Below are 23,831 nucleotides of genomic sequence, written 5' to 3' on the forward strand. Positions count from 1 at the left end.
TGATGTTCCTAGTCCTTTAAAGATTATTTTATTTCATTTCACAGGTCCCCTGTTATGGCTGGAGGTCTGTTTGCTGTGGATCGAAAATGGTTTTGGGAATTGGGTGGCTATGATCCAGGTTTAGAAATCTGGGGAGGAGAACAGTATGAAATCTCTTTTAAGGTAAGCCGCAAGACCCTCTAACACTGTGTCAGGATAATTGTGACAATTCTAACAAAATATCATCATTTTCCATTCTGTCCTATGTGGCGAGAAGCCTTAATAATGAAAATAGTTATTGCTTTCCCAAGTCAGCTTTTAGATGACAGAAGTGACTTCCTTCTGATGTTTATATAGCAATGTTGTTGTTGTTGTTGTTGCTATTTGCCGTCGAGTCAGCCCCGACTCATAGCGACCCCTCCTTGAGTTTCCCAGGCAGTATCACTACGGAAGTAGGATTGCCCAACCTTCCTTCCGAGGAGTGGCTGGTGGTTTGAACTGCCAGCCTTTTGGTTAGCAGTCAAGTGCCTTAGGCACTATGCTACCAGAGCTCCTATATAGCAATGTAGCCACATGATTAAAAAAATGTAATAATTCAAATAAGTCTGTTTTTCTGTTTTTATCTGAAATTACCCTAGGTCTGTACTTGCTTTGTCCATAAACTCTCACTAAAATTATATACCTCATATATGTAATGATATAAATATTATATATGATATATATGTATATGATAAAGTATCAAATTATAACGTTTATAAATGAAAAATATTTCCCACAACATGTAAAGAAAAGATAAACAAAGCAAAAAAAAAAAAAAAAAAACTGTGCAAAAGGTTGTACTCCAGGGAAAAGTGCTAGGTAAGTAAGAGACAAGTATTGATTTGGGTGAAGGGAAAGGCAATATATCAAATGTGCTTGAACATTTGAATATAGTTTTAAAGGAATTCAATAGATTTTGAATAGTTTGAGCCATTATTTGAGTTTCAAGTATAATTTTTGACAGAAAATCTCAATGTCTGAATCATAAAGATCTGTCTAATCCAAAACGCCACATAACGTGGATGAACTTGGAGGACATTTTGCTGAGTGAAATAAGTCATTCATAGAAGGACAAATATCGTATTAGTACACTGTTGTAAAAAGTCAAGGAAAGGTTTATGTATGGAAGGAAACTTTTTTTGTTGGTTACCAGGGATGGAAGAAGAGAGGAGGAAAAATTGCTAGATAGGTAAGAGACAAGTATCAATTTTGGTGAAGGGAAAGGCGATATACCAAAAGTGAGGGACCAATACAATAACATTAAGAAGAAGGAAGATACAAAGAGGTGCACAAGAGATACAGGCAACAAAAATAAACACTTTTACAAACACAGTACTACATTATCAGTAATAACAAATTGATCTATAGGTGGATACATAGGTAAACGGGCAAAGTGATCAGGTATGGATAGGCAAAAGAGAGTATACCCTGACCATATATAAGTTTGGCAGATAATATTTCTTCTTATGTATCTGTAAGTGCTATAAGAATGCCCATAAACATAATAGAGCTAACAGAGGACAAAGTTCAGATAACTTCTTAGCCAAAGCCAAACACTTTGAGGGAGGGAGTTGCTTGACCAATAGACTTGAGACCATGGTCACGAGGGACATCAAGCTCAGTTGGCATAACATACTATATCCTACCTTGGTTAATCACAAGTGGACTCTTAAAAGTTTGTGAGTGGCCATCTAAAATGAACAATTGGTCTCTCTTCGTTCAGAGCAAAGAAGAGTGGAGAAAATCAAAGACACAAGGGGAAAAAAATAGTCCAAGGGACCAGTGGATCACAGGGAACCTAAGCTTACATGACTCTGAGGCCAGAAGAATGGGATGGTGCCCAGCTACCAATGCCAAAGGAGTCAAAATTGGAAATCCTGGATAGCGTGGGAGAAAAATGTGGAATGAAACTCAAAATCATTAAAAAAAAAGACAGGCTTACTGGTCTGACAGAGACTGGTGAAACTCCCGAGACTATGGTCCCTGCTCAGCCTTTGGGCCTGGAATTTAAATTCACTCCTCGTGGCTTCCAGCCAAATAATAAACAGGCCTATGGGATGGGGTGAAGGATTACACCAGGTAGGGTACTCCTTAGTACAATCAACCATGGGTGATTAGAAGGGCAGCAGTTGCACAAGGAGATAACTCAGAGGGCAAGAATGGAAACAAAAAAAAAAAAAAAAAAAGATTATACTCCAAATTGCCAAGATGTATTTAAAGGTAGTCTCAGAGAGGAGAGGGTACAAAAGGGTAATTTTTCTTTATTTTTTTCCTTTATCATACTCATTACTTATATAGAAGCATAAAATTAATTCTTGCAACATTTGACATACAGAAATCTCCTACAAAGTAGATCAGGCTGTCTTAATAGCTTCCATTATAAAATCAAATCTGATTATTGCTGAGGAAAATATTGCATCTTAATGTAGCAAAAGTCACACTTCAGAAGAATACAGAATATCTTTTAAACTTTATATAGAAAAATCAAATGATAAAATGATATTTATAAAACTGTAACAGTTATGTGCTATGTGTCAATGGAAATGTTATGTCCTCAAAGTGTGATAAAATAAACACTCCAAAAGAGAAACTTAGGAGTCATGATTGAAGGCTTTAAGACATAATTGAAGGCTTTAAGACATCTAGAATGCTTCCTTTCAACTATGCTGGCAATCATCCTTGAAACACCATTTTTTAGATTAGTGCTTTTGTTTCACTATCAATTAAATCACATCTAAAGTAGCTTTGTGTTTTGGGTTGTTTTACCTTTTTTTCAAACTTTGAATTTACAAATGTCTGTTGGGTTCTGTTGTACTCTTTGTTACAGGGTATGTGGCAAAAGATATAATAACTTAGAATTATGTGCCAGATATTGAGCTAAGCGCTTTACATGTATTTATACTGCATAACTTAGTATTATATACTTTAAAATAACAACTCTAAGAGGTAGGTATTACTAGTTTACAGAGGAAAAAACTCAAAATTAAAGAAATTAAATAAACTACCTAGTATCATTGAGTAGCCCTTGTTGTATAATGCTTAAGTACTTGGCTGCCAGCTGGAAGGTTGGTAGCTCCAACCCACTAGGCTCTCAGGGAAAAGATGAGGCAGTCTGCTTCTAAAGACTCAAAAAAAAAAAACAACTCACTGCCATCCCTTGGAAACCGTATGTTGTGGTTCTACTTTATCCTATAGGGTTGCTATAAGTCAGAGTCAACTTGATGGCAGTAGGTTTGATTTGGGTTTTTGGTAGTGTCAATGAGGGATTAAAATGCTCCATTTCTGCCTTAAGTGTAGCAAATGCAGAAATTTAGCACCCAAGTTGTATCTACAGACACAATTGCTAACTTCACTGTTAACCTTTTGATCTTTGTATGAGGATTGCTCTCACAGAAGCTGCTGTCTTCATTATAATTTAATAACACAGCAGAAAATGTTATGCCAAAATACAATTTTTTATCAGATATATCCTAGATGTTGTTGTTGTTTTTGCCGTCGAGTCGGTCCCGACTCATAGCGACCCCTCCTTGGGGACCCCTTCCTACGGAAGTAGGATTGTCCTAGATATTAGCTGGATGCAAATTTTACAAAAATACCTTCTGGAAAAAACAAATACAAAATTTGACCCCAGCTATAAAGAGAGGAAAAAAAAAAAAAAAAAACATAGTATTGCTCTATTTACAATATTATCAGAATTCAAGGGATACCTTTTATTAATTTACTTTTCACAGTTCAAGGATTTTTTTTTCTTAAATTATCTTTATTCATGAATTCTCCAAGTTTAAAATGCTATTAAGGAAATTTCTATTAAATAAGAGATACCTGGCTTTGAATAATGAACCGGGTGAAGGATAAAATTGCTCTTGAAAGTCTAGAGAGTTGGCAGAATGTATTTTTGCATTGTAAATCACAAAGGTGTTTTTTAGACAAATATAAACTTGCATTTCTCACTTCTCTGTCACTTGTATCATCACATCTCTTCTGGGTGACCTGAGATTTTATTACCCCATTTCCTATTTTTCAGTTATCTGTCATTCTGAAGGATATAATTGGAATCCAGCCTTGTCATTGTGGTCTAGAAACCATGGCAACAGTGCTGGAAGTTCAGGACTAAATTGCCCCAGGTTGTTTAGTTGGAATGATAGATTCTTTGGCAACAGCTATGTCTTACAGGGTCCCATTCTAAATGTAGCCCTTCATTCTTCTTACTATTGTGTGCTGACCTTGGGGTTCCTGTCCCTCCCTGTTAGTGTTTTTAACATGAGGGACACAAACTTAACCAAACTTTGGTAAAATTTGTATTGGAGGCAAAAGAATTTTTTCCACGTGAAATGTATCAATAGAGTTGTACACAATTAGCTCTGTTAAGTGGTAATAAAAATAAAGGAAAAAAGTCAAACTACTGCATTTTTTACGTGTCCCATAAGGTGTGATTAATTTTACAGTGTGTAAAGCACTGTAAGATAAACATTGGTCAGCATTTATAGCTAAGGTAATATATATGATAATTGAGAGTTCCCTGTTGTTGTTATGTGCCATTGAGTCAGCCCCGACTCATAGCAACCCCTCCTTGGGTTTCCAAGGCAGTATCACTGTAGATTGCCCAACCTTCTTTCCAAGGAGTGGCTGGTGGGTTTGAACTGCCAGCCTTCTGGTTAGCAATCAAGTCCTTTAGGCACTATGCTAGTCTATATCATACTATAAGATAGAAATTGTTTTTTTTAAGTCTACAATTTAAATTCAAGAGGATTTCTATGACCTGTAGTTATCAGTCATTTTTATCTATTGTTTTCTTTCCAACCAGAGAATCATCTTAACAAAGCTTGTAATAGGATTCCATCATTGAATACAAAGATTTCCTGCCTTTATATTAAGAGCTCAGTTTTGGGTCAAATGGTATTTGGATAGGAGTTCTCCTCAACCCTTTTTCTCTATAAATACATTTCCTTCCTTTTTCTAAGATCTGACTAGATGAGTAGAATTCATACCGTAACATAAAAGCCAGCATGTTAGAATTTGCAGGAGTCAGTGGAAGAAAAGAGCTCTCTAGAGAAATTCTCTCTTTGCAGTGTGCCCAGTCTTCAGTCTTTTATAACGCGAATCTGGAGTCTTACGTGGCCAAGAATTATCCAGCTGTCTTTCAAATGCTGCTAGGTTAGCCAGCTGCTAGGGAGGAAAAAGATGCATCTAGCCAGTCATTCAACAAGCTTTTATTGAGAGTCTAATTTATGCCAGGCATTGTTCCAGGTACTCAATTTGGAGTTGCACCTGGAAACAAAGTGGTGGCCAAGACAGATTGCACAGTGCAGACATGAAAGAGAAAGTCCACACCTCTAAATGTTTTCTACTGTTTAACTTAAACAAATAATGCTAAAGCCATTAAAGGCTCTGCTTTTCCAGAGTGCATTTTTACATACATTTCAAATGTTAGCCATTTCAAAAGATCAGTCTTTTGATCACAGGAATCGCCTCTCAGAAAATGCTAAAAAGAAAAGTGAACAATAAATGTCAACTAGGCATCTAAAAGCAATTTAGAATGAAGCCCAGGGACTCTATTCCACAAACCCCTCTTACACAAGATTTGAAGTTTGGGTCTTATGGAAAGAACATTAAATTGCCCTTTTCCACACCCAGTACCTCCTCATAATATTTACACATTAATCCAATATTTCTTGGGCCCTCTGTAGTCCAAAGAAGAGTTTTTGATCAATAGCTTCACCTGTGCTTCAAGGCTCCCAATGAGATAAGTATGGGTACTGTAACTTCTATAATCAACCAAACCAACCAGGGAGTCCCACAGCTTATTTTAAAAACCACTTTTAATGGATCATAACACGCTATATAACTACTTTTGTAGTATGCTATAGTCTTTCCTATGTCATTGGCTTAAGATGCAGATATTGAAAGAAACATTAATTTACCTCTCACAATCTTTCAGCCATTATCAGTCAGTAATTCATTCAACTTACTGGTTACAGTGTGCCAAAACTGTGCCAAGCTCTTGAGATTCAAAAATCAGTGTGAGAATATTCTTGCTCTGAAAGAGCTTATTCTCCACTAGCAGCCTGTAGGATTAATTCACCATGATTCCTCACCCATATTATAGTTCAAAATATTTTAAGTTCATATTCACTGTAATGATTCAGGACATGTACTGTAGGCTCTTTCCTAGTCTCCCTTCTTCTAACTTTTTCCTCTTTCAATCTATTCAAATTTTCATTCATTTTTTCCTAAATTGCTTTATTTGCTTCTCCTAAAAGTTCACAGTTGTTCTGAATTAGCAAACAAAACAAATTAACATATTTAATCATACCACAAGACTTTCCATAAACTATCTGCCTTAATCTACATGAAGAACTTGTACACAGACCAAGAGGCTGTCATTCAAACAGAACAAAGGAATACTGATAGATTTAAAATCAGGAAGGGTATGCATCAGTGTTGTATCCTTTCACCATGCTTATTCAATCTGTATGCTGAACAAATAATCAAAGAATCTAAACTACATGAAGAAGAACATGACATCAGGATTAGAAGAAGACTCATTAACGACCCGCAATATGCAGATATGCAGATGATACAACCTTGCTTACTGAAAGTGAAGATGACTTGAAGTACTTACTGATGAAGATGAAAGGCTAGTCTTCAGTCTGTAGTATGGATTACACCTGAATACAAAGAAAACAAAACTCCTCACAACCAGACAAACAAGCAGCATCATAATAAATGGAGATAAGATTGAAGTTCTCTGCTTCCAAAATCAACACCCTTGGAAGCAGCAGTCAAGAAATCATAGGACATATTGCAATGGGTGAATCTGATGTGAAAAAAAATCTCTTTATACTCTTAAGGAGCAAAGATGTCACTTTGAAGACTAAGGTGCTCCTAACCCAAGCTGTGGTATTTTCAGTAACTTTATATGCATGTGCAATAATTAAAGAAGACTGAAGGAGAGTTAATGGCTTTGATTGTGGTGTTGGTGAAGAATAATGAAAATACCATGGAATGCCAGAATGAACAAATCTGTCCTAGAAGAAGTGTAGCCAAAATGTTTCTTGAAAGTGAAATGGCCAGACTTCAGCTCACCTACTTTGGTCACATTGTCTAAAAGGACCAGTCCATGGAGAAGGATATCATGCTCAGTAAAGTGGAGGGTCAGCAAAGAAGGAGAAGACCCTCAATGAGATGGATTAACCGTGGCTGCAATGATGGACTCAAGCATTGCAAGGATTGGGAAGATGGCACAGGATGGGGCCGTGTTTCATTCCGTTACATAGAGCCCCTATGAGTAGGAGCTGACTAGACAACACCCAACAAAAACAGTCTACACTGCAAACCAAATCATGTTTTCCTCTCCTTCACAAAAAAGATGAAACTTCCATTTTATGTCCCTATTTATTTTAACTAATCAGTCAGACTTTGCTCTGCTCTTGAGAAATTCGCTTATTCTCTCTAGATACATTAACCAACACCTTCCACTTTGAGCCCATATATCATGCTAGCTAGAGTCTGCAGAAAAAAGCAAAGTAAGCCCAATAAAAGCCCTTGAATCAAGGGCCATTGTAATGGGTATTTTTTCCATCAAACATAAAAGTCAATTAAAACATAAAAAATATATTTAAAAAATACATTAAAAATTTTCTCTAAAGTAAAACTTAGAATGCACATTTACTCACCAATCTTGTGATGTCAGGGGAGCCAGAGCTTTATCTTCTGCATGAGTCTACTATTGAAATGAAACTAGAGATGCAAAAACCACATCCATAACACAATGTCTATGATTGGATTCTTTTCAGTTGGAATGAAAACCTAAAGATACTTTGAAGCTACCTTGATGCAGCACTAGAATCCTTGTGGTTTTTTCAGGATTTTACTCAATCTTTATTTGTTACTTCATCCACATCTAATTTGACAGCAATTCTTTTCAGCAACTCCTGAATCCTTCCAAATTATTTAAATTAGTTTTGACATAACCAATTATTTTGTTTCTCTTGTCATATTCACATATTTTATCATTTTAAGTAATGTCTCATTAAATTGCACAATTATAGTAAATACTAGTACAATCATACTTGAGTAAAAAACATATTCATTGCCTTTGAGGTAAGCATGTATGATCAATTAACTACTATATTTAGGGGCAAAGGTATACAGGTCTATTCAGTGTAGTCTGGATTCAACATAGGCTTTCCATATATGAGCATCATTCAATATGCTTTATCGGAAGGAATGGAGAGTGATAGTTAGTACATTAAATTGATTAGGCACAGAGTCAGTCCTTACTCTAAAAAGTTTTCAGTCTAATAAAAGAGACAGGAAAAGGCTTAAGTAGCAGAGAGGTAGGCTCAATCTGCTGTTGCAGGAAGGCAAATTTCACATCTGTTGCTCAGTTTGGGTCTGACCTTTTGGTCTTCATACCTACCCTCGTGCCCCAGTTTCCTGACCTCTGTCCAGGAGGATTACAGGTGCCCAGGACTATTGAACAAATGTCTTATATGAGTTTGTAGGGGGAGCCACCCTTGAAGAAGAGCTCCTCCCCACTGTCTCTTGCAGACTGCGCACTAGTCTTTGAGACTCTCTTCCTCTCCTGTTTTTTCAGTTACCACTTCTTTTCCCTCCTCTGAGACCCAATCTTACCTAGTCTCTCTGAAGGGAGGGGGAAAAATTAGTCCTAAAATAAGACTCTGGGGTGTCTTTAAATCTTTGTTTCAACTTTGGTAACTGTTGTTGTTGTTAGGTGCCGTCGATTCATGTCCGACTCATTGCCACCCTATGCACAGCAGAACGAAACATCACCCAGTCTCGCGCCAGCTCCATGATGCTTGCTATACTTGACCACATCATCGCAGCCATTCTGTCAATGCATCTCACTGAGGGACTTCCCCTCTTTCGTCGACCCTCCACTTTACCAAGATGACATCTTTCTCCAGGGAATGGTCCCTTCTGACAACATGACCAAAATAGGTGAGATGAAGTCTGGCCATTCTCACTCCCAGGGAACATTCCAGCTGCACTTGCTTCAGGACAGATTTGTTAGCTCTTTTAGCAGTCCATGGTACTCTCAGCATTCTTCACCAACACCACAACCCAAAAGCATCAATTCTTCTTTTGTCTTCCTTATTCATTGTCCAGCTCTCACATGCATACGAGGAGATTGAAAATATCATGACTTGTGTCAGGCACACCTTAGTCCTCAAGGAGACATCCTTGCTCCTCAGCACTTGAAAGAGGTCCCTTGCAGCCAACTTTCCCAGTGCTATACATCATCTGATGTCCTGACTGCTGCTTCCATTGGCATCTATTGTAGAACCAAACAATGTGAAGTCTTTGACAACTTCCATCCTTTCTCCATTTATCATGATGCTGTTTATAGGTCAAGTTGTGAGGATTTTTGTTTTCTTTATATTGACATGTAATCCATACTGCAGACTGTATTCTTCAGTCTTCATCAGCAAGTGCCTCAAGTCATCCTCATTTTCAGCAAGCAAAGTTGTATCATCTGCATATTTCAGGTTGTTAATGATTCTTCCTCCAATCCTAATGCTGCATTTTTCTACATGTAGTCCAGCTTCTTGGATTATTTGCTCAGCATGTAGATTGAACAAGTATGGGGAAAGGATACAACCCTGATGCACTCCCTTCTTGATTTTAAACCATGTACTTGCCTGCTAACCAGACGGCTGGTGGTTCAAACCCACCAGCCACTCCTCGGAAGGAAGGTTGGGCAATCCTACTTCCGTAGTGATACTGCCTCGGAAACCCAAGGAGGGGTCGCTATGAGTCGGGGCCGACTTGACGGCACATAACAACAACAACAACAGTGTCCCCTTGTTCCTTTCAAACGACAGCCTCCTGGTCAAGGTGCAGGTTCCTCATGAGTACAATCAAGTATTTGGGAATTCCCATTCTTCTCAAGGTTATCCATAATTTGTCATGATCCACACAATCAAATGCCTTTGCATAGTTAATAAAACACAAGGAAACATCTTTCTGGTATTCTTTGCCTTGAGCCAAGATCCATCGGACAACAGCTATGATATCCCTTGTTCCACGTTCTCTTCTGAATCCAGCTTGCACCTCTGGAAATTCTCTGTCAATATTCTGCTGCAACCATTTTTGAATTATCTTCAGTAAGATCTTACTTGCGTGCGATATTAATGATATTGTTCTATAATTTCCATATTCTGTGGGATCACCTTTCTTTGGAATGGGTACAAATATGGATCTCTTCCAGTCAGTTGGCCAGGTAGCTGTTTTCCAAATCTCTTGGCATAACCGAGTGAGTGCCTCCAGTGGGGCATCTGTTTGTTGAAACATCTCATTGGATATTCTGTCAATTCCTGGAGCCTTATTCTTTGTCAATTCCTTCAGTGCAGCTTCAACTTCTTCTTTCAGTACCATGGGTTCTTAATCATATGGCACCTTCTGAAATGGGTGAAGATCTAGCAGTTCTTTATGGTGCAGTGACTCTGTGTATTCCTTCCATCTTCTTTTGATGCTTCCTCCATCATTTAATATTTTGCCCATAGAATCTTTCAATATTGCAACTCAAGACTTAATTTTTTTTTCTCAGTTCTTTCAGCTTGAGAAATGCCAAGCATGTTCTTCCCTTTTGAGGAAATTCTTTGCACATTTCATTATAGTAATTGGCTTTGTGTACTTGAGCTGCTCTTTGAAATCTTCTGTTCAGCTCTTTTATCTTGTCATTTCCTCCATTTGTTTTAGCTACTCTCTACTCAAGGGCAAGTTTCAGAGTCTCTTTTGTCATCCATTTTGGTCTTTTCTTCTTTTCTTGTCTTTCTAGTGACCTCTTGCTTTTTTCATGGGTGATGTTTTTTATGTCATTCCACAATTCTTCTGGTTTTCGGTCATTGGTGTTCAATGCATCGAATCTATTCTTTAGATGGTCTCTAAATTCAGGAGGGATATATTGAAGATCATATTTTGGCTCTTGTGGACTTGATTTAACTATCTTCAACTTCAAGTTGAACTTGCATATGAGGAGTTGCTGGTCTGTTGCACAATCAGCTCCTGGCCTTGTTTTGGCTGAAGATATTGAGCTTTTCCATCACCTCTTACCACAGATGTAGTCAATCTGATTCTTGTGTATTCCATCTGCCAAAGCCCACATGTATAGCTGTTGTTTGTGATGTTGAAAAAAGGTACTTGCAATGTATAAGTCATTGGTCTTGCAAAATTCTATCATGCGATTTCCAGCATCATTTCTGTCACCAAGGCCAAATTTTCCAACTATTGGTGATTCTTTGTTTCCAACTTTTGCATTCCAGTCACCAGTGATAAATAACACATCCTGATTGCATGTTTGGTTAATTTCAGACTGCAGAAGTTGATAAAAATCTTCAATTTCCTCATCTTTGGCTTTGGTGGTTGGTGCATAAATTTGAATAATAGTCATATTAACAGGTCTTCCTTGTAGGCATATGGATATTATCCTATCATTGACAGCATTGTATTTCAGGACAGATCTTGAAACATCCTTTGTAATAATGAACACTACACCATTCCTCTTCAAATTGTCATTCCCAGCATAGGAGACTACATGGTTGTCTGATTCAAAATGGCCAAAACCAGTTCATTTCAGCTCTCTAATGCCTAGGATATCAATCTTTATGTGTTCCATTTAATTTTGACAACTTCCAATGTTCCTAGATTCATGTTTAATACGTTCCATGTTCTGATTATTAATGGATGTTTGTAGCTGTTTTTCCTCAATTTGATTTGTGCCACGTCAGCAAATGGAGGTCTCTAAAGCTTTACCTTAACCATATCATTAAGGCTGGTTTTACTCTGATGATGCAGCTCTTTCCCGATCCTATTTTGAGAGCCTTCCAACCTAAGTGGCTTATCGTTCTGCACTGTATCAGACAATGTTTCTGATCTATTCCTAAAGTTGCACAGTAATATATCAGACAGTGTTTCTCTGCTATTTATAAGGTTTTCCCTGGTCAATTCTTTGAGAAGTGGATGGCTTCCTCCTTCTTCTTAATCTGTCTCAGTCTGTAAGCTGTTGAAACCTGTGCCCATGTGCAACCCTGCTTGGTTTGAGACACTGGTGGCACAGCCTCAAGCCTCACAGCAACACGCCACCACAGTAGGACAAACTGACAGAGAAGTTTGTCTCCCTTAACTGTTCAAAACCTCTCCATCCTCCTCACCCTCCCCTTATATAGATCCCTGCCTCTTTCTCACCACTTGGGAGGGGTGTAGCCTGGGTCCCCAGCCTTACCTGGATCCCTGCCTGCTTCCTTGCTCTGTCCTGGTCCCCCCACTCCTGGCTTTTTCTCTGTTTTCCTTGGCTTTCCCGCCACTTGGGAGGGCCGTGGCCTGGGTTCCCAGCCTTACCTGGATTCCTGCCTTTGCTTCCTTGCTCTGTCCTGGTCCCACCCCCAAGCTTTTGCTCTGCTTTCCTGGGCTTTCCTGATGCTTGGGAGGTCTGTGGCCTGGGTTCCCAGGCTTACCTGGATTCCTGCCTCTGCTTCCTTGCTCTCACTCTGTTTCTTTGCCTTACTTTGGTAATTATTGTTGTTGTTTGCCATCAAGTCGGCCCCGACTCATAGCGACCCCTCCTTGGGTTTCCGAAGCAGTATCACTACGGAAGTAGGAATGCCCAACCTTCCTTCCGAGGAGTGGCTGGTGGGTTTGAACCTCCAGCCTTCTGGTTAGCAGTCAAGTGCCTTAGCCACTATGCTACCAGAGCTCCTAGGAGAGGAAAATGCTCTTGGAGAGATAAAAGAGGAAAGAAAACACATTGAGCACAACCAAATTAATACTTCAAGTTATAATCATGCCACATACAAATATATATCACTTAAAGTGAGTTGAAAAATAACTGAGATTTTAATAGGTATTACCTCATTTATTTTGTACTCCTTTATGACATAATGGGTCCCTGGTGGTACAAGGGAGCTCTGGTGGCATAGTGCCTAAGCCATTTGACTGTAACCAGAAGGCTGGCAGTTCAAACCCTTGGAAGGAAGTTTGAACAATCTACTTCCATAGTGATTCACCTGGTAAACCCAAGGAGGGGTCTCTATGAGTCGGATCTGATTCAATGGCAGGGCATTTGGGCAAGTGGTGCAACCTGTTTGTTCCTGATGACTAACAAAAAGGTTGGTGGTTCAAACACACCCAGTGGCACTCCTGAAGAAAGGCCTGGAAATCCACTTCTGAGAGGTCACAGCCATGAAACCCTATGAGCCCATCCTACTGTAATGTATGGGGTTTCCATGAGTCAGAATCAACTTCACAGCAATGAGGTTGTTTTTGTTTAGTAATGACATAAAACTCTTCACATAGAGCTACCAAGAACCCAAAGTTCTGGTCACTCTATTCTTCCTACAGTAACAATAACTGTTGTTTGATTTCTTGATAAGGAAAATTATGACTTAGCACTTAAAGGCCATGAAACTTCATTTCTTATTCAACACTAATGCATGATAGAAAAATCATCATTTTTATTTTATAATTTCAAAGACAGCCCATTCTAGTTAATATCAAAGCAAGGATTCGAATCTGGGTTTGTTCAGAATGTTAGCCTGATTTTTTTTTTTTTTTTTTTTAAAGCTGGTAAAATAAAAGACTGTATCCTCTTGGTAAAAAAAAAAAAAAAGTGGCTACTGTCACTCTGAAACTACTTTTAAAAGGAAATGCAGTTTTTCCATGTCTGATCTTTATTAATTATGATACTTGACAACTCTTGTTATGATTTCATGAAGTTTTAATTTTTTATTATCTTCCAAAGTAATGGTTATTTGAGTATAAATAATTGAGACTAATCACTGAGTAAAGAACATTCAGTTCCTTACTCAAACAAGATAACAGCCATCATTATGGAATTATTATTGCTTAGTAAGTCATATATTATAGGGCTTAACCTCATTTTAGAATTTCTTAAGAACAAACATGGATTTTATTTAACACAAGCATATATAAATTCTGCAAAAGAGTTGGCACATCCAAAAGGGGAAAAGAAAGCATTGGTGATCCAATGGTAGAATTCTTGCCTTCCCTGCAGGAGACACAGGCTATATTCCAATGAATCTCATGAACAGCCACCACCCATCTGTCAGAGAAGGTTTGCATGTTGCTATAATGCTGAACAGCTTTAAGTGGCACTTCCACTCTAAAACATACTAAGAAGAAAGGACTGGCAATCTACTTCTGATAAGCAGCCAGTGAAAACTCTATGGATCGCAATGGTTCAATCTGCAACCAATCTTAAGGATGGCACAGAATCAGGCAATATTTTCTTCCACTGTGCCTGGGGTGACCATGACTCAGGGGCCAACTCAGCGTCAGCTAACTACAACAACAATAAAAGGGGGAAACCAATAATCCTTTGTTTGAAACAATAGTAGCAGATGTGATTCCTGGTAGCCATGATTTGGGCTCAAAGGAGAGGCAGCAAATGTGGGCTTAGAAAGATGTTCTGAAAGAGGTATTACAGACAAATATTTGCAGGAAGCAAACAGTTAGTGAGGCAGAGTGGAGGAAAGATACTCAACATTACCCTATTTTTTTGCAAATAACACACTCATATAAAAAAGCACGCACATGCATATAACACACTTAATGTAGCTAGAAACTAATGTGTGAGGGGGTTGCACAAAAACCATATAATGCACACATTGCTGTAGTTAAGACCTGTTGAGTAGCCTCTGACTCATAGTGACCCTGTGCACAACAGAATGAAACAGTGACTGGTCCTGCACCATCCTCACAACCCTGCTATGCTTGAGCCCATTGTTGCAGCTATTATGTCAGCCAATCTTGTTGATGGTCTTTCCCTTTTTCACTGACCCTGTACTTTATCTCTTGACTGCTAACCAGAAGGGTGATGGTTCAAACCTACCAGCCACTCCTTGGAAGGAAGATGGGGCAATCTACTTCCGTAGTGATACTGCCTTGGAAACCAAAAGAGAGGTCGCTATGAGTTGGGTCTGACTTGACAGCACATAACAACAACAACATACTTTATCTAGGAGCTCTGGTAGTGTAGTACCTAAGGCACTTGACTGCTAACGAGAAGGCTGGTGGTTCAAACCCACCAGCCATTCCTCAGAAGGAAGGTTGGGCAAACTACTTCAATAGTGATATCACCTCGGAAACCAAAGGAGGGGTCCCTATGAGTCAGGCCTAACTTGATGGCACATAACAACAACAGCAATACTTTATCTAGCATGATAACCTTCTCCAGGGACTGATTCCGTCTGACAACATGACCAAATAGTTGAGACGAAGTCTGGCCATTCGCCCTTCAAGGGAGCATTCCAGCTGTACTTCTTCCAAGACACGCATTACTTGCATAAAAATATGGCTTCTCCCCACATAAACCTTATACAAGTATCCTGTAAGAACTTGCCCTCTTCAAAAATGAGTAATAATTTTTAAAGGAAATACATATAAAGATACCATAAGGTGAAAGGACAAGGCCAGGAGAAATGAAGAAAACTCACCAAAATAATGTTGTTATAGATTGCTATAAATATTTCTAAATAGGTTAATAAAGGAATTTACTCTGTAAAACAATAATTAAATGCTCAGACTTATAACATTAGACAAAATTATCAAAAGACAACAGGAGATAAAAATGAGATGGCAGAGTCAGGATATAAGAGAAAACAAAAATAAAACTATCACAAAATGAAAGTCATTTTGAAAGAAACACAAAGGAGAAGGGATATTTTGAAAATATAGGGGGACATGGAGGCTCAAGTTGAGAAAAAGTGACAAAATGAAATACATGAACAAAGTTAAAAAGTAGTAGAGCAAACTGATATGAAAGGGAAAGTAGCTCATGTTAAATGCATGAAAAGGAAATATTAAAATTATTAAGCTGCTATATATCATAACCCATGAGATAAAGTTAATTTGTATCAGAAAAAGATTTAGATTTTAAATTACTACATCAACAAGAGAAAGAAAGAACAAAAAATAATTGGTATAATATCCAAATCCAGCTTGTAAATGAAAAATAAAAAAAACTTAAGAAAATGACAATGAAAAACTAATAAATCTAAGAACAGATATTGAGTTGGAAAATCAAAAACTGGAAGTGTGAGATCTGGGGTTTATACTCAAAAATAAGTAATTAGTAAGAGCTATAGATGGATAAGGAGCTCTGGTAGCATAGTGCCTAAGGCACTTGACTGCTAACCAGAAGGCTGGCAGTTCAAACCCACCAGCCACTCCTCAGAAGGACGATGGGGCTATCTACTTCAGTAGTGATACTGCCTCAGAAACCCAAGGAGGGGTCGCTATGGGTCGGGTCCGACTCAACGGCACATAACAACAACAACAACATAGATGGATAATGGAAACAGATAAATGAATTAAAAAATGATTATCTAGCCTTTAAAAAAGAAAAAGTAAAAAATATATATAAATTCAAAAACAATAATGAGGTAAAAACATAAATCTAGAGAACACTAAAATAATTATAAGAGATCATTCTGTTCAATTCTATGTATTGTATTAAGAAGATCTAAATGACAAAACAAAACTAACCTCAAAAAAAAAAAAAGAAAGAAAACCTAAATTGACTAAATTCATTCTATACTATTGCATTACAGATAATCACAAATTTAGTAATATTATAACCTCACAGTACATGCGTCAGGAGTCCAGATTATTTTTGCAAGGTCCTCAGCTAAAGACCTCTAAGGCTAAAATCAAAGTATCAACCAGCAATGGCCTCATCTGGGAGCTTGACTAGGGAAAGATCTTCATCTAAGCTTTCTTAGATTGTTGGTAGAATCCATTTATTTATGTTTTTATGATTGAACTTCCCATTGTCTGACTGGCCTTAATCTGGAGAACACTCTTATCTCCTAGAGGTGGCTCATAGGTTCTTGTCATATGGTTCCCTTCTTAGGCCAGCACACAAGATGGCAACTTACTTCCTCAAAGCCAACAGCAGAATTTATCCTGGACTTCAATCTTCAAATCTCTGCTTTCAAGAAAAGCGCAATCCCTTTTTAGGGCTCACCAGTTAGGCCAGACTCTACTTGTTGTGATTAACTCAACTGATTTGGGACCATATTTAAATTTGCCAAAATACCTTCACCTTTTTCATATGAAATTCATTAAATTTACAGTCTCACCCACATTCAAAAGGAGAAAATACAAGGACATGTGTACCAGAGATTGGAAATCTTGAGGACTATCTCAAAATCCTGCCTATCACATTGGCCAATAATGACAGAAAAAATAGAAAAAAATTGTCAAAATGTTATCTCCTCCAAAAAATAAAGTTTCAAACTGTTTGGGAACATAAAACTTCAATATTTTTCAAAAATCATTCTCAAATATCTAAATTAGTTATAAAACTAGCATATTGACAGTAAAACATGACATAAAATGTACCAAAAAAAAAAAAACATATGACAGATATTTACTTAGAAATGTTATTGTTGTTGCTATTGCCATCCAGCCAGCTCTGACTTATGGCAACCTTATGTACTAAGGAACAAAACATTGCCCACCCCTTTATCATCTCTGTGATCTTCAATGTTTGAAATCATTATTGAGGCTATTGTGTCGATTAATCTCATTGAGGTTTTTCTTCACTTTTGCTGACCCTACAACTTACCAAACCCTACACCTTACCAAACCTTACCAAACCCTAGCAATTGGTCTTTACTTATAAATACTAACATTACATAAATAAATAATGAAAGATTTCAGAACACAATAATTATTCAAAGACTAATATGCCAGAATAAATGCAACTGTCATAGATATGTTTCAATATTGGGATTATTAATATAATTCACATAATAAACCAAAAACCAAACCAAACCCACTGACATCAAGTCAATTCTGACTTACAGAAACTCCCATTGGTTTCCAAGGCTTCAAATCTTTACAGAAGTAGATTGCTTCATCTTCCTTCCTGGTGGGTTTGAAATGCTTTAAGCACTGCACCACCAGAACTCCTAAATCACCTTATAGTAAATTTAAAAGATTGTGGTCATCTTAACAGGTAATATGAAAGCATTTAATAAAATTCACAATCCATTTTTGATCAAAATGTGATTAAATAAAAATCCTTAGCATAATTAAAATATAAACATAGATTTACATGACTATATCTTAGCTAAAAGGCCATTACTTTGCTTAATTACAAAACTCTAAGAATTTTCCCACTAAATATTTGTTTAATATTATTTATTATTTATTATTCTTGAGATGCTATGCAATTCAATTAGACAAAGATGAGATAAGAGGTATAAAATTTGGAAAGTGAGCTAGCCTGAAAAATACTATAAACAATAAGAGATTCAGTAAGTTGCCTGGATTTAAAAAATAATAAAAATATATAGAAGATAATAACCTGCATATATACAAACAATCACTCAAAAGAAAAAAAAACATAATTTACAATAGCAGCAAAAAATAAAAAGAAATAACTGGGAATAAACATAACAAGAAATATGTTAGACATCTATCAAGAAATGTTATACTACTACTGAGGGACACACACAAAAAAGACTTGAATAAATTAAAATTCATAAAGAAGACAGTTCTCTCTAAGCATACTCATAAATTTAATGTAATCTCAATAAAAATGGCAACATGAAACTTTTTGGAATGAGACAAAGTGATTCTATTTCATAAGAGAAAACAGATAATAGAATAACAAAAAATAATATTGGAAAAAATAATAGGGAGATAATTATAGCAGAAAATAAACTACAGAATAAAATTTGCATGCATAAACAGAGATCTCAGTGGTACAAGATTTAAATGGACCCAAAATAATTGCAAAAGTTCACAGAACAGTAAATATAAATGGCCTTTAAACATGAAAAAATAATAATAATAACTAAAAAAAAAAAAAACAACTCACAGCCATTGGGTTGATTCCGACTCATAGAGACCACTCCTTGGGTTTCCAAGGTGGAATCTCTACAGAAGTAGATTCCCCAGTCTTCCTTCTAAGGAGTGGCTGATGAGTTACCAGCCTTCTTGTTAGCAGTCAAATGCCTTAGACACTACGCCACCAGAGATCCTTACACATGGAAAAGTATCCTCAATTATGACAAATAAATGAAAATTAAAACTATAATGAGATATTTTTCACTTAGTAGATTGGCAACACTTAAAAACTTTGATAACACAGCATGTTGGCAAAGGTTTGGTGAAACAGACACACAAAGACACCCAGTTACAGTAGTGAAAACTGGTACAAGCTCAATGGGAAGTCAAAAATTATCTTTCAAAATTTAAAATGGGTACATTGTCAGCCTAGCAATTTCAGAAGGAAGATTGGGCAATCTACTTCCGTGGAGATACTGGCTCAGAAACCCATGGTGAGGTCACTGTGTATCAAATCAACTCAATTGTAGTGAGTTTGGTTTTGAGTTTGAGCAATATCATTTATAATCATGTGACCTGCAGGTAAACTCACACATGCAATATTTATCTTATTATTTGGACAGATGGAAAAAATGAGAAACCTAAATTTTCATCCCACAGCTCATCGGTCATTCTATTGTACTGTGGTGGCTTGCATGTTGCTGTGAGGCTGGAAACTATGTCACAGGTATTCCAAACACCAGCAGGTCACCCATGGTGGACAGGTTTCAGCACAGCTTCCAGACTGAGACAGACTCAGAAGAAGGAAAGACCATCCACTTCTGAAAAAATTGCCCAATGAAAACTTTATAAATACCAGTGAAACATTGTCTGATACATTACTGGAAAACTGTATGAATAGCCCTGAAACATTGTCTGATATAGTACCAGAAGATGAGCCCCTCAAATCTAAAGGCACTCAAATTACAACTGGAGAAGAGCTACCCCCTCGAAGCAGAGTCAATCTTAATGATGTGGATGGAGTAAAGTTCCTTCATTTGCTGATGGAGCACAACTCAAAATGGGGGGGGGGGGGAGCTGCAAACATCTATTAATCATTGGAAGATGGAATATGCAGATTATGAGTCTAGGAAAATTGGAAGTTGTCAAAAATGAAATGAAACACATAGAGACCAATATTCTAGGTATTAGTGAACTGAAAAGGACTGGTCTTGGCCATTTTAAAATCAGACAATCGTATGTCTACTATGCCAGGAATGACATATTGAGAGGGATTCATCATCACAAAGAATGTTGCAAGATCTATCCTGAAGTACAATGCTGTCAGTTATAGAATAATATCTATTTGCCTAAAAGGAAGACTACTACTATTATTATACAAATATTATTGACACTATTATTATTCAAATTCATGTACCAACCACTGAAGTCAAAGATGTAGAAATTGAAGATTTTCACCAATTTCTGCAGTCTGAAATTGACCAAACATGCAATCAAGATGTATTGATTATTACTGGTGATTAGAATGTGAAAGTTGGAAATAAGAATCATTAGTGGTTGGAAAATATGGTCCTGGTGATAGAAATGATGTCAGAGATCACATAATATAATTTTGCAAGACCAACAAATTACTCACTGTAAATACCTTTCTTCAGCAACATAAATAGCAGCTATACATGTGGACCTCAGCAGATGAAAAACACAGGAATTAGATTTACTACTTCTGTGGAAAGAGACAATAGAGAAGCTCAGTATTATCAGTCAAAACAAGGTCAGGAGCTAACTGTGGAAGAGGTCATAAATTGCTCATATGCAAGTTCAAGTTGAAGCTGAAGATAATTAAAACAAGTTCATGAGAGCCCAAATATGACCTTGATTATATCCCACCTGAATTTCAAGACCATCTGAAAAATAGATTTGATGCACTGAACACTAATGACAGAAAACCATACCAGTTGTGGGATAACATCAAGAACATCATACATGAAGAACGCAAACAGTCATTAAAAAGACTGGAAAATAAGAAAAGACCAAAATGGATGTCAGAGAAGACTCAAACTTGCTGATAAATGGAGAGTAGCCAAAGCAAAAGGAAGAAATGACAAGACAAAAGAGCTGAGCAATAGAATTCAAAGAGCAGTACGAGAAGACAAAGTAAAGTATTATAATGAAATGTGCAAAGACCTGGATTTAGAAAACCAAAAGGGAATAACACACTCAGCATTTCTCAAGCTGAAAGAACTGAAGAAAAAAATCAACCCTCAAGTTGCAGTATTGAAGGAGCCGACTCGATGGCACATAACAACAACAACAACAACAACATGGGAAAAATATTGAATGATGCACCAAACCAAACTCACTGCTGTCAAGTCGTATCCAACTCATAGTGACCCCTCCTTGGGTTTCCAAGGCAGTATCACTACGGAAGTAGATTGCCCAAGTTTCCTTCTGAGGAGTGGCTGGTGGGTTTGAACTGCCAGCATTCTGGTTAGGGGTCAAGTGCCTTAGGCATTATGCTACCAGAGGAAATTGGCAATTTGTTAAATGTTCTCCTTTGTGGCCTCTCTCCCTGGATCTGGACCACAGGTTAGTTCATTTTCCTCAACCCCTTATTCACTCAACCACAGACTTGGAAGAAAGAAGGATCCATCCACTTCTCAAAGAAATGACCAGTGAACATCTTATGAATAGCAGTGAAACCCTGTCTAATATATTACTGGAAAACTTTATGAATAGCCCTGAAACATTGTCTGATACAGGGCCAGAAGATGAGCCCCTCAGGTTGAAGGCACTCAAAATATGACTGCAGAAGAGCTGCCTCCTCAGAGTAGAGCAGACCTTAATAATGTAGATGTAGTAAAGCTTTCAGGACTTCCATTTACTGATGTGGCATGACTCAAAACAGGAAGAAACAGCTGCAAACATCCATTAATAATCAGAACATGGAATGTATGAAGTATAAGTCTAGGAAAATTGGAAGTAGACAAACATGGAATGGGGCATTAGTGAGCTGAAATGGACTGGTGTTTGCCATTTTGAATCAGACAACCATGTGATCTATTGTGTCAGGAATGACAAATTGAAGAGGGATGGTGTGGCATTCATCATCACAAAGAATGTTTCAAGATCTATCCTGAAGTACAAAGCTGTCAGTGATAAGATAATATCAAACGCGTACAAGGAAGGCCACTTAATACTACCATTATTCAAACTTACACACTAACCACCAAAGCCAAAGATGAGGAAATCGAAGATTTTTACCAACTTCTGCAGTCTGAAATTGACCAAATATGCAGTAAAGATGTGCTGATTATCACTGGTGATTGGAATGCAAATGTTGGAAACAAAGAAGAATCACTGGTAGCTGGAAAATATGGCTTGGGTGATAGAAATAATGCTGGATATCACATGATAGAATTTTGCAAGACCGATGACTTATTCATTGCAAATACCTTTTGTTCAACAACACAAATTACAGCTATAAATGTGGTCTTTGCCAGATGAAATACACAGGAATCAAATCGACTACATCTATGGGAAGAGTCAATGGAGAAGCTCAATATTGTAAGTCAAAACAAGGACAGGAGCTAATTGTGTAACAGACTGTCAATTGCTCATATTCAAGTTCCAATTGAAGCTGAAGACAATGAAAACAAGTCCATGAGAGCCAGAATGTGACCTTGATTATATTCCTGAATTTAGACACCATCTAAAAAATATATTTGATGCATTGAACATCAGTGAATGAAAGCCAGAGGAATTGTGGAATGACATCAAGAACATCATCCACGAAGAAAGCAAAAGGTCATTAGAAAGATAGGAAAGGAGGAAAAGACTAAAATAGAGGTCAGAAGAGACTCTGAAGCTTACCATTGAATGAGAGTAGCTAAAGCAAATGGAAGAAATTAAAAAATAAAAGAGCTGAACAGAAGGTTTCAAAGAGCAGCTTAAGAAGACAAAGTCAATTATCATAATGAAATGTACAAAGACTTGGAGTTAGAAAACCAAAAGGGAGGAGCATGCTCAACATTCTTCAAGCTGAAAGAAATGAAGAAAAAATTCAACCCTTGAGTTATAATATTGAAAGATACTATGGGCAAAATGGGAGCTCTGGTAGCATAGTGGCTAAGACACTTGCCTGCTAACCAGACGGCTGGCGGTTCAAACCCACCAGCCACTCCTCGGAAGGAAGGTTGGGCAATCCTACTTCCGTAGTGATACTGCCTCGGAAACCCAAGGAGGGGTCGCTATGAGTCGGGGCCAACTCGACGGCACATAACAACAACAACAACAATGGGCAAAATATTGAATGATGCAGGAAACACCAAAAGAAGATGAAAGGAATACACAAAGTACCAAAAAGAATTAGTTGATGTTCATCTATTTCAGGAGATGACATATGATCAAGTACCAACAGTATTGAAGGAAGAAGTCAAAGCTGCACTGAAAGAACTGGCAAAGAACAAGGCTCCAGGAATTGACAGAACACCCACTGAGGCGTTTCAACAAACAGATGCCATACCGGAGGCACTCACTTATCTATGCCAAGAAATTTAGAAGACAGCTACCTGGCCAACTGACTGGAAGAGATCCATATCTGTACCCATTCCAAAGAAAGATGATCCCACACAATGTGGAAATTATTGAACAATATCATTAATATTACACGCAGGTAAAATCTTGCTGAAGATAATTCAAAATTGTTGCAGCAGTGTATTGACAGAGAACTTCCAGAAATGCAAGCTGGTTTCAGAAGAGGACATGGAATGAGGGATATCATTACTGATGTCAAATGGATCTTGGCTCAAACCAAAGGATATCAGAAACATGTTCACTTGTATTTTATTGACTATGCAAAAGCATTCAATTGTGTGCATCACAGCAAATTATGGATAACATTGAAAAGCATGGGAATTACAGAACACTTGATTGTGATCATCAGGAACTTATAAATAGACCAGGAAGCTGTCGTT

At 37.4% G+C, this 23,831-nt stretch overlaps 1 protein-coding gene across 1 annotated transcript in view; it reads left to right on the top strand.

Annotated features, from left to right (window-relative positions):
- Window positions 1-23,831, top strand: part of GALNTL6 (polypeptide N-acetylgalactosaminyltransferase like 6) — a 533,789-nt gene that overhangs the window by 321,775 nt on the left and 188,183 nt on the right. Inside the window, exon 6 of the mRNA XM_007950340.2 lies at window positions 45-162. Coding sequence (XP_007948531.2) covers window positions 45-162 — 118 coding nt within the window. The remainder of the gene's footprint in view (window positions 1-44; window positions 163-23,831) is intronic.

The sequence above is a fragment of the Orycteropus afer genome, unplaced genomic scaffold (assembly GCF_000298275.1).
Source record: "Orycteropus afer afer isolate SDZICR_OR568_19922 unplaced genomic scaffold, OryAfe1.0 scaffold00268, whole genome shotgun sequence".
In the NCBI taxonomy this organism is placed as follows: Eukaryota; Metazoa; Chordata; class Mammalia; order Tubulidentata; family Orycteropodidae; genus Orycteropus; species Orycteropus afer.